Source organism: Pteropus medius, unplaced genomic scaffold (genome assembly GCF_902729225.1).
Source record: "Pteropus medius unplaced genomic scaffold, Ma_sr-lr_union100, whole genome shotgun sequence".
Lineage (NCBI taxonomy): Eukaryota > Metazoa > Chordata > Mammalia > Chiroptera > Pteropodidae > Pteropus > Pteropus medius.
This window is the reverse complement of record NW_024349505.1, coordinates 384313-402786: the sequence shown is the minus strand read 5'-3', so window position 1 is coordinate 402786 and position 18474 is coordinate 384313. Positions and strand designations below refer to the sequence as shown.

The following is an 18474-nucleotide window of genomic DNA, read 5'->3' as shown; positions in this document are numbered from 1 at the left end:
CTGGTTTGCAGAGACTGAATTTTCAAAATTGGAATCATGGCAGCAAGTTAGTTGTTTGGGATTCAAACCCATACCTCTACTTTTAGGCTCTAGGATACCTCCTTACCTTTATCTCCTCCTTTTCTATATTTGATGAGCAAGTATTGTTAACCATTGCTGACATAGGGATAAAGAGATGGGAGACATTGCTGCAGAAGCACCCAGAGAAGAAGGCTCTCACCTACTGTGGGGTGGGACTAATGAGAAGGGAAGAGCCAAGGAGAGCTCCCTGTTAGAGGTAGATACATGATTTGCAGTTTGAGCACCAAGGAAAATCAGGTAAAAACAATAAGGGAGTAGCAAACAGCAGGAATAATATCTTCAGAGAGCAAAGGGTAAGATGAAAAATGGCATATTCAAGGAACCACAAGTTCAGTATGCCTGGAAAACATAACACTTATAGGTGAGTTGCAAGAGAGCAATTGAGAGAAGCAAGGACTACAATAGGTAAGAGCCTTATATACCATACAAGGGGTTTTAATTTTTCTTGAATGATTTCATACAATGATCAGACTTACATGTTGGAAAGATCACTCTGACATCAGAATAGATGAAGCCACATAAAACTAGAAGCAGGGATATGATTTTAGAAGCTCTGAAAAAAAAAAAAGAAGTAGAAGCAGAAGTAGAAATGGTCATGGAAATAGGATGCAGATTTTCAGAGATCTGAAAGAACATTAACAAATTATTAACTAGTTGAATATAAGTGATGGTAAAGGGAGGTGATTAAGAGGACGCTGTTTTCTGGCTTGATGCCATTAACTGAGATGGTGATCAGAAGAAGTAGGATGCGGCTTGGGAGGGTGTGTGTGTGGTTGGAGGTGAAAGAGGTTAAAGAGTTCAGTTTTGGATATGTTGAGCCAGAGAGTAAATGAACAAAAGGTGAGGAAATAAAGAATAGACATGTGGACTGCTCTTTCCAAAAATGGACTTGTGCAGGGGAAATCTTTTATATATGTTTCTATAGGGTCAGGGGAGATTGTTAGGGCATCTATGCATGGTGGCTTCCATTCTCTGAGGAGCAGGAGATGGTGCAATTTTCTGAAGGTTAGGGTGGTGATGAATAACCATGAGGAGGAGAATGGTAAAGTTTAGAGTAGCCATATCACATGAATGAGGAGCTAACTGCAAACACAAGGAAGCAGGAACTATAAATATGAAGAGACACCAGTCTACTTGCCTGAGAGCTTCTCTCCAGTTGTCCCTGGAAACCTGGGTGTCAGTCAGGCTTTCAGAGGTTGGTAGAGGGCTGGATACTTCCTCTTTTAAGTCCCCAGTATACTCAAGCATGCTGGAATGCCAAGAGAGGGTTACAAAACCAAGATATGTTTCAAATGTTTACACTTAGGAAATAAATGCTTTTAACACACAATAATTAGTACAATGTAATTGTACTATTCACCAGATAATTACAGAATTTACTTAAGATATTAATCCACAATGCATTACAGAGTATCATTTGGTAAGTTTAAAGTTCTACAGTGGATGCCTTCTTGTAATTGTGTAGGTATACCTGGGCAATGCTTGTACAACCTCAGTCTGACAGAATTTCAAAAGCTTTGGATTGAAGTTTTTAATGAATGTGTGGCCCAGGCCCCCATAAGCCTTATATGTTGGAATGTAAAAGACAGACAACTGGATTAATCTAGTTTAAGAGATCCAGTTCACTGAAATACATGGGATAATAATGTTGAGGGCATAGATGATTAATAGAGGTTGAGGCAATGAGTTATGATTTCTAAACTGAATTGGGAAAGAAGTGCAAACAGGAGGGGGTGATAGGTTGGTAGAAAAGAAAGGTTAATAATAAATGAGGTGTGAGTAATGAAACCAGAGAACCAAAGGGCTATTAAGAGAATAGTGTAACATAGTTTGATTTCACAGCTTAAGTATTTCTGGATGATGATGGGGTGTGGACATAGGAGCAGGTGGCCAATGTGGAGTGAAGATGAGGGTCCATCATAGTTGAGAGGGCAAGTCATTTTAAGGCTAGCATTTCAAGATAGTGATTTACATGGATGCTGAAAATGATCCAGGATAATGGTGGGCCTTTGTATGAAGAAGGAGACTCCCTATTTCAAGATGCCTTGAAATTGATAATTGTTCCAAAAGTGGGGCTGGAGAGGAAGAAAGGGGACAAAGGATTGAATACATGTTATCGTTAATCCTTTGCTAACCTGTGATTGAAATTTTATAGATGAGGAATAGTTAATTACGTAATCTTGGTTGATGCAGCAGAGGTGCTTACAGAATATAAAATCACTCCAGTCTTTCAATACACTTATCAAAGTAATTTTGTTCTCAGTTTAATGGCAAGTGAGACAATATTGAACAAAGCAACCTCCGCTGTACCCTAAGCCCTTTAATTATAGTATTCATAGAAGTAAATGCTCTAGTTAAGGGACAGCTTCCATTACCATACCAGGTTTTTAATCACTTTGGTTCTTTAAAAGTTTTTTTTTTTTCAGTTGAAGTTTTTAATGCATAGTTTCTGCCCAAAGGCTTTGTGTGGAATGATTATTGGACATGAGAGGAAGGGACTGCCAACAGGATCCTGATGAGAGTTTCTGCAAAGGGGAGGTCATGTCACTACATGTGAAGCAATCTGTGAACAGGGACAACAAAGATAGCTGACATTTACGGAGAACTCATCACAGGCCCAAAACTGGGCTAAGTACTTACTAAGCACTTACCACTGACTCATTTAATGCCTCAATGTTTGAGGTAGCTGTTATCGCCCTTGATCCCAATATTAAAGAAATTAAAGAAGAGGAAACAAGTAATTTGTCCAATGTCTCACAGCTAGTAAATGGTGGAACTGGGATCTGAATTCAAATCTCTGTAACTCCAGAACCTACAAGTATATTGTTAAATGAACTTGACATTTTAGTATGGGGGTAGGGATAAATCCAAGAAGCAGTCTTTCTTCAGATGAAACTGGGGTTCCAACCAGTTGATTAGAACTTTGCTTTAGAATCTAAGGGCCTGAAGCCTTTGCCCTGGCCCTGCCCTACTTACCAAGTGATATAGTTCCCTCTGCAGAATTCTCCTGGGCATGTCCTGGCTGGAGGAAGATTATCTTTTTGCTCAAGGGACCTTTTCTTGCTTAAACCTATTTATACGTCTGTTCCACTAGCATTACAGACAAAAATCATTAAAACAAACGATTTCTTTAGAATGAGCCAGTGGATTTAAAATCAGAATGATGCTGCATAACCCTGTGAATACACTAAAAACAACTGAACTGCTTAAATGAATTGTATAGGACGTGAATTATATCTTTAAAAAGCTGCTTATTAAAAAATCAGAATATATGAATTAAAATTTTTCATTGCTTTTGATTTCTAATGGACTCCTCGCAGTGCCACATAGAGAACCAGGTGCCTGGGGTGAGCTCTTCTCTCATTCTTCAGTAGATATGCATGGAGTTCACCCTTGTGCCAGGCACAGGGATAACAAAGAGGGGTGGGTTCCCATCCCCTGAGGGCGAAGGGAAGGCACACGGAGGAATGCTTATAACCAAAGTGACGCACAGATTTTTAGCGCTGAGGTTTTCGTGACTATGTTGCAAGTTTCAGAGCTACAAAGTTTTCACTTTTAAAAACGGCAATTTTGTTTTTTTGTAAATTATATTAGTCACAGATCTAGTCTGAAAGCTTCAAATTACAATAATCGTTTATCCCTTTCAAGTTTTTGTGGGGTTTTTTGTTTGTTTGGTTTTTGGTTTTTTTTGCACATTAGATGGACCTTATTAAAAGAACTGCTTGTTATGGGTATCTATTTTAACTCCAACCTACCCTTGAAGCTTTAAGCCTGCGTTGGGACTCCGGTTGGTCCAGCCGAGCTAACGCCGGGAGGGTTTAAGTGGATTTACACGTCCCCCTCCCGACTTCTTTCAGCCTTAACCATTTCGCATCTCAGGGTGAACTTGGAATCCTTTCACCGTTTCCCGAGGACTGGCCGGGAAAGGGCCCGGCTGGGCGCAAAGACTTCCTGAGGCCGAGGGCGGCCGCGTTCTCCCCAGAGAACCGAGTTCCGACCCAGACTGGACCCAACGTTGGTCGTCCGGTCGACGACCTCACAGCACCGACCAACAGGCGCGCTCCCGGCCGGGCCGGCGACGCTCGGGCGGAGGCCGGCACCGAGGGTGAGGTGGTCACGTGCGGCCGGGAGGGGCGTTAGAGGCCCGGAGTCTGCAGGAATGTAGTAACTTGCAGGGGAAAGTTTCCCTCAGCGGCCGGCCCGGAACCGGTGCGGGCGGGCGCGCAGAGGAAGGAAGAGCCGGGAGGAGGCGGAGCCGGCCAGCGGCGCGGGCGGGCGGTTCTCTCAACTTTAGTTTTGGCGTTTGAGGCGAGTTTCTGTCTCAGTCGGGCGCTGCCGCCGCCGGGGAAAAGAAAGGGAAGAAGGAAGGAACAAGAAAAGGAAATAAAAGAGAAAAGGGGAGGGAAAAAGCAACTAGCTGTCCGGCATCCGTCAAGGGAGTGAAGGAAAAAGTTCTCAGGCGCCGCAGGTCCGGGTTTCTCGCAGCCCCTCCCGAGGCGCAGCCGCCAGACCAGTGGAGCCGGGGCGCGGGGCGGGGGCGGAGGCGCCGGGGCGGGGGATGCGGGGCCGCGGCGCAGCCCCCCGGCCCTGAGAGCGAGGACAGCGCCGCTCCTGCCGCCCAGCGCAGCCCGGCCCGCCGCCCTCGCCGCTTTTCCCGTCTCGGCCCGTTGAGCCGGGGCGCCCGGGCGGAGCCCTCGCCCGCCTGGTCGGGGTGCGCGTCGGGGGAGGCAGACACCATGGATCCCGGACAGCAGCCGCCGCCCCAACCGGCCCCCCAGGGCCAAGGGCAGCCGCCCGCGCAGCCCCCCCAGGGGCAGGGCCCACCGTCCGGGCCTGGGCAGCCGGCACCCCCGGGGTCCCAGGCGGCGTCGCAGGCCCCCCCGGCAGGACACCAGATCGTGCACGTCCGAGGGGACTCGGAGACCGACCTGGAGGCGCTTTTCAACGCCGTCATGAACCCCAAGACAGCCAACGTGCCGCAGACGGTGCCCATGAGGCTCCGGAAGCTGCCTGACTCCTTCTTTAAGCCGCCGGAGCCCAAATCCCACTCCCGACAGGTAACCTCGCCGCCTCTGCCCACTTCCCCGTCGGGCTGGCCCCAGGCCCGGGGGCGCTCGGGAGCGGCGGTGCCCAGCCCTGGCCGGGAGAGGGGGTTCCGGGAGCTGTAGCGGGGCAGGGGTCTCGTGGAGAAGTGGAGGAACCGGAGGCGTCCGCTGGGCCGCGGGTATCGGCGCCCCGCTCCTCCCGGAGTCCGGGGCCGAGATTTGTTTTTCCCTTCCGAGTTTCTCTCCGCAGTTGCAGCTCCGGGGGGCGCGCTTTCTCCCTTTTCTTTCTTTCTTTCTTTCTTTCTTCCTAGGGTTCTCGGGAGGTTGGCGGGAGTGGCGTGGGAGGTGGGGAGGAAGGAAGGGGGTGGGGAGAGTCGGCCCGGGCCGCGGTGGGCTTGCACAATGCGCGCGCCTCCGCGCGCTCAGCACCTTCGCTCCCGCCGCCGCCGCCGCCGCCGCCGCGGGGCGGGGGAGGGGGGCCTTTGGCATTCGTGTGTGGGTGAGTTGCCAGCGGCGGCCGAGTTTGTGAAGTTGAGCCCGAGCCCCCTTTCCTTCGAGGCCTCTCGGTGCACTTCAGCCTCCTGGGGAGTCAAATAATTGTTCCCCTTTTTTCTAGTGTTGACGAGGAGTGAGGGTCGCACCAGTCCCTTTAGTTTCTTGCTCTTTCTCCCCCTCCCCCTCGCATTTATTCTTCGCGGCCCCGGCGCTTTCTGAATACAGGATCCAGACTTTCCTGGAAGTTGTTTATGGAGTTAGTGCTTTCACCCCAGCGCCTCCCTTGTGCCTTGGAACTCGGGCAGGCTCGCTCTTGTCAAACTTAGTAGGTTCACGTGTTGGTTTCCCAATTGTAGACTATTACAGTCTGCTGAAATGCTTTTAAATTATCCTTGCGCCGGACCTCAGTTGCGCTTTTCGGTGCCTTGGTTTTAACACAAGCCTTTGATAATACAGTGCAGGTTGACTCACAGGCAGATTTCTGCCTAGTTCAACTGTGATTAGAAGTTAATGTTTGGGAAGCGATGACTAATTCGAGGCTCGCCATTGCTTTTTTAATTCTTATTGAGGATATGAACATGGCTATTGACGTACACAACATTCGTTTATTTTGCCAACTTGATGCAACTTTGAAGTGAAACTATTATGAAAGTGTTAACATTCCATCAGGTCCCAGTAGATTTGTTTAGTATAGGTTTTCTTTCTTTCCTTTTTTAAAAAAGAACTTCCTTCAGGCTAAGCTTCAGCAAAGGAACTTTGCCCAAAAGTTAATTGGTTTTCCAAATACTGCGATGTAGTGAGTTCACTTGGACTGTAACTTGAATGGAAAGAAGAGTTATCGCCATCACTGCCATTCCCCCACCTATTTGCCGGCGTGTTGTGTGTTCTCCTGTCGCAGTCCAAGGGGTGTAGAAACTCAGAAAAACTCACTTGACCCGTTGACTAAAACCTGGGATATAAGAAGGAGGAAGGAAAAATAATTTATCTGCTTGCCTAAACGCTAAGAAGTAGACTGATAAGCTTTTTTCTCTTACCCCTGGAAGTGGGTTTCTGGACTCTGTATGTGTTGGCATTGCACCCTGCAGAACCACACAGCTATGCTTTTGGTTACTTAATATGTTTTGAAAGTATAACACACATAGGAGATTGAATTCTCCATTTTGTGGCATCTATAAGCCAAAAGAATTGCAACTGAAAAGTGTACCTTTTCTAGTAAATAATTGCACAAGAAATTATATATAGCAGTTTATAGATTCATACTATTCATTATCTGGTATAGTTTTGTTTTTAATAGTTTCTTAGTTCAAATTTATTCTGATTTGAAACTCAGAAGTGTACATTACTATAAGACACAAATGCCTCTGCTGATTGCTTCCAGTCTCTCTTCTTGTCTATATGAATCTAGGAAATTCTAACTTTTTGGTAACATCTAATTCTAATAAACAAATTTAACTATAAATTACGAGTAGTATGAATATGGGTTGTAAATACTATTATCCACAAACTTGGATATAAATCCATTCACATATAAATCCATATAATATTTTTTCATCATGAAAAAAGCTGTTTTACAAGTGAGAAAACTGTGGCTCACAGAGATTAAGATATTTGTAAAGTGCCATCCTAGTCAGCTTGGAGTGGAACCCAGATCTTTGGAGTTTGAGTGCAGGACTTTTTTCTGCTATTACACAGTGGTAAATATGTGCATAAGTTCTTAAGTTATACTGTAATCGAACTGTTGACATCTTTATCATCTAGATACAAATACATGATTGGTTTTTTCCATTTTATTCATTAGATGGCTTTTTAAGAACATTTGGATAGTTCTGAATTTGGATAGTTTTGCATTCATTAAAAGTTGTATAACTTGTGATTGTTTTATTGGTGGCATTTGTCCGTGACAAGAAAAATGACAGTTGTCATGTGTTTAGCGCTTGGCTTAGAAAAAATATTAACTACTTAACACCTAGTTTTTTAGAAAAAGAATGAATAACTATTATATTCCTTGGATTGTGTTTATACCTGGAACATTTTAGAACTTGGAAAAGCAACCATACTGCCTTGGCCTTTTAGAAATTAGGCTTTAAAATTCAGCATTTATTATTTTAGGAATGTTTCATTCATTCTGTATTATTTGCTTCTAAAACATGTAGAAGGCACATCTAATGTGTAGTAGGTAGAAATTCACTTAGATGGTCTGCTCATCAATAAAATTACAAATGTTTGTAAAAGTACATGCTGAAATTACATAAACCATTTAAAAGTTCAGTCTGCAAACCTATATTCCCCTGTGTCAAATTTTCAATGTTGAAATTTGCTTTCAGTACTTAGACATTTTATTGTAATGAAATTCTATTTAGGAAATTTAAGGGAACTCTATTTAAAAACAATTTTTAAGAAAATTTTATTTTAATATTTCTGTAGGCCAGTACTGATGCAGGCACTGCAGGAGCCCTAACTCCACAGCATGTACGAGCTCATTCCTCTCCAGCTTCCCTCCAGCTGGGAGCTGTGTCTCCTGGGGCACTGACCCCCACTGGAGTGGTCTCTGGCCCAGCACCTACACCCACTGCTCAACACCTTCGACAGTCTTCTTTTGAGATACCTGATGACGTACCTCTGCCAGCAGGCTGGGAGATGGCAAAGACGTCTTCTGGTCAGAGATACTTCTTAAAGTAAGTGAAAATAATGGTGGGAGATAGTATTTTAAGAAAAATATATTTTGGAAAACAGTAAAGTGGTATCAAGACATAAAACATCATTTTTATGTTTCACTTAATATTTCTGTCAAGTTCAGTTACATTTTCCATAATTTTTTTTTCCAGTTTAGCATGACTTAAATACCTTCTTTATCTTGGGTAATATTTTGAAAGTTTCATCGATTCTTGTCTTTTAATAATCTTTTGTGGCAATTAGAATATACTCATTTTGAGTTTGTACCAAACCTATTAATTTTCCTAGCTCAAAACTAAAAAATAAGAAATTTCAAACTGAGGATTATAGGGTTGACATAGTCTTATGAAATGAAATATGTATGGTACTAATATCTTTTTAAATAAACATTTTATTGGTAGAGAAGAACTACAAAATAAGTAGGACTTCCTGCAAGTCTCATTTTACAGTATTTTATATTGTGAAGTGACAAACTAACTGCAATTTGATGTGATTTATCAGGGATTTTTTTTTTTTCTAAAATGTTAAGAGAAACATGAATTTTCAGGTTTCATATACAATCTCTCAGTGGCAAACTTCTTTCAAGCTAGCAAGTCTTTAATCCCTCTTCTCTGGGAAAACGAAAACAGAGACATTGGGTCATATATTTTTATCAGACTTTTTGGCTTTAACAAAATAGTAAAATTCATTAAAGCTAAAAAGATCAAAATAGAATTTTATCCCCTCTCACTTTGGAATTATACATAAGACCTTAATATTTTTGTCATGCTCGTTTGGATTAAGTGTATACAAAATGTTTTCTAAAAGTAATTATTATAGGCTGAATTTGATATTTTTAAAAAGTAGCTTATTTAGTAGTACTTAATCAGGTTGAAATAATAAAGCGAAAAACAATCTGTGTTTTGATTGAGATTTGTCTTGACAGTCTACTCCTAAGACAAATACAGCATTTATTTATTAGATCATATACAATTAATGATATTGTTTTATTGTGTGAGTCAGTATTTTATATTGATTGTCTTCCAGAGTAGGTTGTTTGTAATGTAAGATTTAGGAGACGAGCAGAGGAAAAAGATCTTGAAAAGTTTTTATAGTTTTTGCTCCCCCTTTCTGCATTTTTTTTTTTCCTTTTAATTTGTTTTCTGGTGTCCTGGTATCCATTTCAAAGGGTCAGATTTCAACCAGAACAATAAAAGGCCTGAGACTGGAAAGTACACACAAGTCTGGCAAACTCATCTGCATGAGCAAGATCATTTGTTCTCAAGCAGACATCCAAAGTAAATGATTGAAAGAACTGCTAGCTGTGAGGATGTATCTTTAAGGGAAAAGGAGTGGAAACAAACCAGGTTGTTAGGAGGAAAAAGAAAGGCTGTACTTTTTTGAACCTCTCCCGGCTGGGTCACATGCTGACCTGGGGAGATTTTTAAACAACTTAATGACCTGCTTGCCTCCTTTCTTTGGTTGATTCTGTAGCTAAAAGTGTAAGGTTAAAGAGCAACATTTATGTTCTTAGTATTTGTACCTTGTAATAGTTGCATATAGGTGTCATTTGCCTAAGTTTTCATTTTGAATGGTATTTTTGTTTTCAGCTGACATATTCTATGACTTCTTTTTTAAAGTTTGCAATGGTGGTTCTTTGAGAAGTGTTTTTCTTAAAGATATTGATAAAAATAGAATAATAGAGGATGTATTACACAGACACACTGCACCACTCCAAACACCCTGCTTGGGTGGGCCCACTAGAGAAGGTAAACCAGATCAAAATGATTTGGAAATTATGCCATATGGGTAATGATTGCAGAGTGTTGAGAAGCTTACCTGAAAAAAAACTGGGAAAAAGATAAACATGTTTGTTCTTCAAGATTTTTGAATCGTTTATTTGAAAGTTGCTAAGACAGTAAATCTTAAAAGTTCTCATGACAAGAAAAAAATATACATGTGATAGATCTTAACTAGACTTACTGTGGTGATCATTTTGCAATATATATAAATGCCGAATCATGTTTTACACATGAAACTAATGTGTTGTATGTCAATTATACCTCAATTTTTTAAAATGGAAAAAAAAAACATTTTTAAGGGACTTTTATGTGGAAGTAAAATAAGGCTTATTATATGATAAGAAACATGAGAATTTTTGACTCCATGGAATAATTTTCTTGTATCAGACCTTTCAGAGAAAGGTGTTTTCCCTGCAAGAGACATCTTGGTCAAAGCAGGAAAAATCATGAATTAGTTGGTACCGGTCTAGAATTGTACAGAGGGCCCCTAAGTGTTGGATGTGGAAGATGGGTACTATTCTTCTGTTCTTCTAAAGAGTATCTGCTTTGTGAACAATATACGATTTAGAGAAAAGTTTTCAGAAGATTAGTTCACATCCAGTTGTTAGATGCCTCCATGACATTATGGGCTGTATCAGTTGTCATAAACAATTTATTTTTGTGTACTGCAAAGGTAAATGATTAATATCTGTCCTTGACTATGAGTCAAAGATGATGATGAATGAAGCTTTTGGAGCCAAGTTACTATTGTCAAAAGTTCACTTTTATCCTAGGTTTGATGTTTTAAAGGCAGACTCTCACAATCAACTGTTAAATATTTTCCTCTTGTGTCTAAAGATTTTTGTTGCCATCTAGAGGTATAATGAAAATTGGAACTAGTTACATACTTTACACTCATTTCAACAGTGAAAAATTATATCTTACTAAACATCTTTTTAGATACTTGTTGGAACTCTTAATTTACAAAGTACATAATTTATTGAGATTTATACTTGGCATGAAGAAATCTAACCATAAATGGTCCAAACATACAATATGATGTAATTCGATTGAAAACTTAGAAATGTTGACTTTGGAAACAACTAATTGTTAACCTTATGACTATAGGTGAATGACTTTTTGAAGTCAGTTGGCCCATCTTCTAGTTTCAAGGCAGCATAATTACCGAAGGATTATAGATAGGCAATCATTGGTATTTTTAAAACCCTTTCTTAGGTCAGTGAGATCTTCTGGAGAAGATTTGTGCCTTTAGCTTGGCAAGTGATAAGGTGGAATGATGGTACTCATTACATTTATCAACACACATTCAAGCTCTGGTATTAATTTTGAAATATGTACAAAAAGCTTAGTCTGTATATAATGTATAATATCAGTTCTACTTAATTTATTGCTCAAAACTAAGTTCTTCAACATTGTATATTGAGCTTTTATTTAAAAATAATCCTTTCTTTTTATTCTTAAAATTATTGCCATCTTCAGCTGTCTTATAGTTTTCCTACAGGAAATAGTTCTTCAAGTAGTTGGTCAACAACTTCCTATTTTTTTATAAGCTGCTGAATAACTTCCTGAATTAGTATTCTATAATATGTCTGGTTACAAGGAGTGGTTTTCTCAGATTTATTTTATTGAAGCTGATACCTTGTAACTGTTACCATGTACAAAGAACTTTTTGTATATAATGTACTACATAGGACATTATACTTTAAGAAATCTAATTCAGTGATTTTAAAGGTTTGTAGATTTCCATTGTTTTAATAATGTTCTAATTTTTAAAAGATCATTTCATTTTTAGTATTTATCACTTTCTGAATAATAACTGATCACAGTGTTTTTAAACCTTGAAGATTCAAAATTTCTTGTGGCTGTGAGCTGATTAAAAGTTATATTGAGTATCTTGATCTACAGTTTAAAAGGGTATTTTCAGCATTGCACAAATAACTTAGCCAGTTTTCCAACCTTGAATGAACTTGCCTTGCAGATGTTATTGATCACTATAAATGATTTGATTCTTTTTTGCTACATATTGCTATTTTAGAAGTTAGTGTTCCACTGCCCTAAAGCCACCTTAGAAATGTATCAATTAAAAGGGATGAATTAAACTGTTTCTTGTTATAGTTTGATCTATGCCCCTCAGAAACACTTGCCCAGTAGAAGAATAAACATATTCACGTGTATTGTTATCACAATAAAGATAAGGTGTTTTTAAAAGTTTCATAAAGAATAAGGCAATTCTGTTTTTGTTTTTTTGTTATTGTTTGTTGTTTTGCTATGTCAAGTATAACTCAAATGAACTCCCTTTAAAAGTGAAAAGCTTGTAATATAGCCATTAAATGTTGATTAAAATGCAAAAAAAAAAAACAATTCAGATTGCAATCAAAGTATTTTCCTATCCGAGGGAAAGGCCAGTCTCTGCCTGTTTGTGTTGCTATTGAGGCTGAGTGGAGAGAGAAGATGAAAGTATGCCCTCAGCTCTCAGAAAAAAAATGCTTGCTTCTGCTCAGTGGGTGGGCATCCCAGGGAAGAATGGCCCGAAATGCCACAATGATTTAGGCAGAAAAACTCTAAAGGAACTGTTGAATACAGTGGCAGAAGAGAAACAGTTGGAAGATAGGGGATGTGACAAGAGTAAATAGAACACAAAGATTAATTTATTTACTGGGGAAAATAATGAGTATTTTTAGTGTGAAGTAAGAAAGATGTTTAGTTAAACTGGATGTATAAATGCAACAAACTCAATGGGCTATCAGATGGTAGGCTATAAAAACTAACACTCTTTAAAAACATTCAAAAAATATTCCTCCCCAGAAGCCTCAAGTTAACTATTAAGAAAAGAACCTAGGTAGTATTTGAATAATTTAAACTTTTAAAAATAATATTTTTGATATCCTAAGATCAATTCTCAATAGTAATGTAGAGAAATATATTTTACTTTATAGTTAGAAAAAATAATGCAAATGAGTATTCTGAAGTAATTCTAGCATAACTCTGAATTGCTTTTTACCTGAAGGCTTTTGGGAAAAAGTAAACTCTAAATCTAACCTTTTAGCTGTCAAAATATATAGTGAAGCTTAGGCTTAGGGCAAATCAAAGTGAAGTCATTTTAAAAATCAGTTGTTAAGACTTGAGATTATTCAAACTTAATTTGCTACCTTCAGTAATAGCACAATTTAGCCATTAATTATGGCTTGAAAGTTTAATAATAGTTGAGTAGCGCTGTATAAAGGGAGGTCTTAAAGAGCTGTGTGGTTCTATAACTATGGTTACTAAGTGATGCAGTTCTTACAAAAAGGCCTTCTGATTCTAGGATTAATCAGAACTTCAAGCCATGAAAGGGGCATTGCTATTTTTATGAAGAAGAATTGCTTCATGGTTCTGGTTACTCAAGTACTATAGCACCAAGTGTCCTAGGAACAAGTACTGCCACCGAAGAAGCATTTCTATTTGGGTAGGGCCTGGCCCCTTCAAAAGCAAACAAAAAAGTTTGGTATAAATCACCATGGTCTTTTTTTTTTCTTCTTCCCTTTAATATTTTAGACAAAAAGTTGTCAGTTTAATTCTCATTTGGCTGTTAGCAAGAATGAGAAGAATCATAATCTTTAATACATCAAATGATAAGATGTTTCTCTGAATAATGTTGCAAATCAACCGAATAATGCAATTGGAGGTATCAATTAAAATTCTATTTTCTTCCACCAAATATTTGCAAGGCTTTATTTGTGCCTAGCACTATTACTTATCTATACTTAGTGTGGTACTCTGTCTCTTCACTGGATAGTGTTAGTCACTAAACTTAAATGTTCAACTGAGTACTTATTTGGGAATAGTGAGGGTACATTTTGTTAAAAGCTCTTTCCTTCCTTTTGCCATTGCTTACTTTAAGTGAGGAGGTTTTTTTGTTTTTAAGATAAGGTGTTTCTTCAACTATCAAGGATGTTTAGAGGGATGTACTTTTTGATACATGTATGATAAACTTACTGTAAACTATTTGATTTGATGTTTAGAGTAAAGAGAACTTTACTTCAGAGTTCTGCTATGTGGTTTCACAAAATTGAATGAAGTAGAAAGCTGAAATTTAATTTCTCACATTCCGAAGTGACTATAATATGGAGCAGGCATTTGGGAAGGAACTAAACCCCATCTAGGAGATGGGGTTAAAATGTGGATTTTTTTTCTGTGTAAGAATGAATGTAAGATTCTCTTATTTTTCATTTATGAAATTGTCCTCCCTCTTCTTTCTCCTCCATGTATCAGATTTTATGGCTTTTTAATAAGTGTTTTATGATGATGATGATGATGATGATGAAAGTAACAGATGTTTATTAAACAGAATTGGAAAATTCAGGAATGGAGAAAGAAGAGGAAGCCCTTAGATTCTGCCGAGGAGAGTCGTTTCAAGATACTTATTTTCGTTGCTTCATATATAAAATTCATTTTGAAATTTAAGTTTTAAGAGAGTAACATATACATAATTTTAGAATGCCCCATAGTACTATGAGGTTTGTAAGGAAAAAGAGCAGTTCTGTCCCACTTTTCTTTATCTTTGCCTTACATTCTCCAGAGGCAAACACTTCCAACTCCTTTGAAATATTTTCCTGCTGGTACTTTAAAAAAATTCCATATTTATAAAAAATAGGCTACACTGCTATTTCTTAAGTATTCTGCACTTCCTAAAACCCTCCTTTTTTAATCCTTCCAATATAATTACTGTTACTTTTTTGTTAAGTATTTTTACATTGTTATGACTCTGTAGGGTTTGCCTGCAGCTGAGCTGTGTAGTGTAGTATGATTTTCCGATCGTCTTTGAAATTTTCTTGGAATTGTTAATTGCTTTGTTTTTTCATTTGCACTTCTGTTGCGTTTTTGCCCCCTTAAAGACATCTCTGAATCCTTTGTCTTCCTGCTTGGGGCTAAACTGGTTGCTCTCAACTTGCTTCACAGTTGTCAAACTGGGACTTCTTCCTTCTCCTCTTGGCAGGTCCCTGCATCACACTTGGTTGGATACCCTACTTATTGCTTTTTCTTAATTTGCTCACCCTTAGAGTTAGCTCATCTTTCAGGAATTTGCTGAGGCAAAAAAAAAAAAGCTAAAGCTACATGGTAGGTAACTTCATTGAGATCTTTTATATCTAAAAATATCTTTATCTGTTAACATTTGATGGGTAGTTTGGTTGTAGAATTGAAGGTTTAGTTATTTTCCCTTGGAGTCTTGAAGGCAGTGCATCATTTTCTTCTAGCTTCTCATTTCTTATTGAGTAGTTAAACATAGTTTGCTTCCCTTGAGGATTATAGTATTTTTTTTTTTCTTCTGAGGGAAGGTGGTCTTAAATTTCATGGTGTGCCTTGGTATTTGCCCTTTTTTAATTCATTGTGAAGATTGCATTGTTTGGAAATTCAGTCTTGAAGTGAATGGTAGTCCTTAAAGTTTTGCAGTATAGTCGTTCTAAACTGTCCTGTCCTGGGAAGGATTTCTTTTATTAGTTCTGGATAATTTCTTTCAGTCTGTTGTATCTGTTCTCTTTTTCTGGAATTGGCTAGTCAGAATAACTTCTTAAGTTTCTTGTCTTTACCCCCTATTTTCCTTCACTTAGCCTCTTATGTTTTCTGGGAGATTCCTTCAACTTTAGCTTTTAATTTTTCAGTTGATTTTTTGTTTGTTTGTTTCCAAAAAGCTATTTATCTTTCTTAATTTCCAGGGACTCTCTTCTGAGCTCTTTGTTCCTTTGTTGTTTTTAATAGCATGCCGTTCTTATTTTATGTATGTAGTAATAAAGTATCTCTGTGAGGATGTTACAGTAGGTGTGTCTTTAAATTTTTTTCTGCTACTTTTGGTGTCTTAAGTGGGCTTCATATAACAGGGACCAACCAAGCCCTGAGGTTGTGGAGTGCCCTAAATGTTAGTGTCTTACTTGGCTTCTCTTGTAGTGGCCAGTTTCTCCAGGTAAAAATCTGCAGTCTTCTTTCTAGAGAGCATTGGTGGTGTTGGTTAAGACTGGCTGCTGGTGTTTTAGGGCTGAACAGTGTGGGACTTCATCCCTGCTCTTGGCTGTGCCAGGTATCTAAATCCAGAGCCTCTGGCTCCATTTATTTGGAATATAAAATGTCCCACCACTTGCTTGGGCCAGGGAGGGGTTGTGCAATAGGTTTTTTAAAAGTTATACATAGGTTAAATTTTTGTGAATTCAATTTGTGACTATTAGGTTGACCATATTTAAAGTTTCAGTTTTCTAAGCCTAAAACAGTAACTAGGCAGTTTCATAAGATTTGACTTAAATATTACAGGATCATTTTTTAAGTAAGTGCTTTTATCAGGCAAATGATTAATTCAAATACATTTGTCTCCTTTAGTGTCAGTTTTGATAGTTTGCATCTTCATATTTTAGATTTTCTTAAAGGGGGAACTATATACTTTGACAGCAGATTGGTTGGTATAGGCAATACACAGATTTTGTTCAGAGGATTTGGATTCTGAAGTACTGTGAAGAAGCAGAGAGTCTGAAGACTTAATTCCTATTCTTATATATGATAATGGAGATAATTATTTCTGCATGCCATTTTCAAGTACTTTGTGTAGTGTACACAGCTTTAAAAAGTAGGGTTTTAAAGTAAAACAGCCTTATGAAGTTAGCATATATCTGCATTCCTATATTCCTTCCTTTCGCCTAGTTTTCATCAATATTGGTGGTTGTAGGATAGGAAGGTATTTATGCATATCTAAATTGATTAAATAATTATTAGTGTACTTTTATAGGTTAACCCCCAGACTTGGTTTGATTTTAGTATAGGTTGTTGTTTCCCAGGCAAGTGTTCTTTTAATAGATAGCTCAGGAAAGTAGCCTGTGTTCAGCCTTCAGTAGACTATTGTAGATGTCATAGAGTAATATTAATATAGGGAGAGTATTTTCTTTACCTATAAACTAACCATGGAGATGTACTTAGAATTTCTTGAAAACTGGGTTTAGGTTAAAATACATTCGCCCAAAAATTGTGACTGAGGTGTATGAGGACCCATTGTTGTTTTTGATCTCAAGTTAAATTTCTCCAGACTCACTTTTCTTCAGTCTCTGCCTTGATTAGGTAAAAAGCAGTAATATGTGGAAATCTTTTGTGGAAAATAAGGAAGCAAACTTTTTAAAAACTGCATAAAATGTTAAGTTACCAATACAAAGTCATCAGTGAAGTGTTAATTGATACCAAAAATCTGGGTACTTCTGGGTTGTAAGAGGTATTAAAATGTTGAATGGTGTGGAGGAATGGAACAGAATCACTACATCTTAGTTAAATATGTAGAATAAGGATGTGTGTTAACATAGCCAATTGCCGAAGTTAGAAATGAGCTAAATAAATAAATGGAGATTTCTGAGACCCTGCCTGGAACTAATCCTAACCAGTGATAGGGCCACAGTTAAAATTTACCAAGCCTTTTTTTAAGATTAAAAAAAAAACTCTAGGGAAGAGTTGGCCAAAATACAGATGTTTCTGTTTTTCCTCTACACATGTTCAGACTGATATAGGTTATGTTTCAGAAATTGTGTAGTTTGGATGGGCTCCAGATGATGTAATAGGATCACTTTTTAACCCCTCCCAGCTGGAGGGCCTGCAGACTTTCCTGTTAGGACTGGTATAAAAATCTCCTTGTGGGTGACAAAATAATCAGTTTCCAGACAATGATATATAAAATTAATATCATTGTCCTCTGTATTTAAAGACAAAGCATGCCCTTTGTGTACCTAGTCTTAAGTTTTCAGTTAGTGCCCATCATACTACAGATAAGAATTTACACAGCTTATCTGCCAGTGGCCTGCCTCTCCTCCCTCAAACACAGAGTGATTTTTCTCAAAAAAGACACACTTCGTTGTGGATGATGTGTGTTAGAATGTTTGTATGGTGTGGTTATAGTTTCTCCCTGCTGTTCTTGGTTATTTTCTTTGAATTCACTATGTGTGCTTAGTGGTCTCTTGATTTCATAAACATCTACCTAGTGGTTTTATGTAGCAGGCATAGTTTTAAGGATTCACTGGGTCCCACTCTGGTGTTGAGACAAAATTAATAATAGGTTAGTTTTGGTAGACTGGATGATCTCAAGACTCCATTGATTGCAAGTCATCTTGCTTGCCTTTTCAGTGCTAACTATTTCTCTTTGGAGAACCTGTTGAAGCTAACTAACTATAAACTCAATAAAGATCGATTTTACCATCTTTGTTCAGCTTTATGTGTGTAGTTCTTGATGTATTTATTGGCAGATGACATCCCTTAGACTGCTCATTTACTTCTGAGTCTCTTGGTTGATAATCACCCTGATTAATGCCTGTAGCCCTTGCATAATTATTACTATGCAACTTTGTGCTAAAAAGATGCTAGAGAATTTACTTTGTGTATTCTAAAGTTATTTTTGCAAGTTT

The 18474-nt window shown here is 38.6% G+C and overlaps 1 protein-coding gene across 12 annotated transcripts in view; it reads left to right on the top strand.

Moving 5' to 3' along the window:
- Positions 1-4278: 4278 nt before the first annotated feature.
- YAP1 (Yes1 associated transcriptional regulator) overlaps positions 4279-18474 on the top strand; it is a 102740-nt gene continuing 88544 nt past the window's right edge. For 7 of the 12 annotated variants that reach the window (XM_039881960.1, XM_039881958.1, XM_039881959.1 and 4 more), the window contains exons 1-2: positions 4818-5138; positions 8046-8296. In XM_039881960.1, the coding sequence (XP_039737894.1) occupies positions 4818-5138; positions 8046-8296 (572 nt within the window). Of the gene's footprint in view, positions 5139-8045; positions 8297-18474 lie in introns of all 12 variants that reach the window. The other 5 variants (XM_039881948.1, XM_039881950.1, XM_039881953.1 and 2 more) reach the window with 5 other exon arrangements.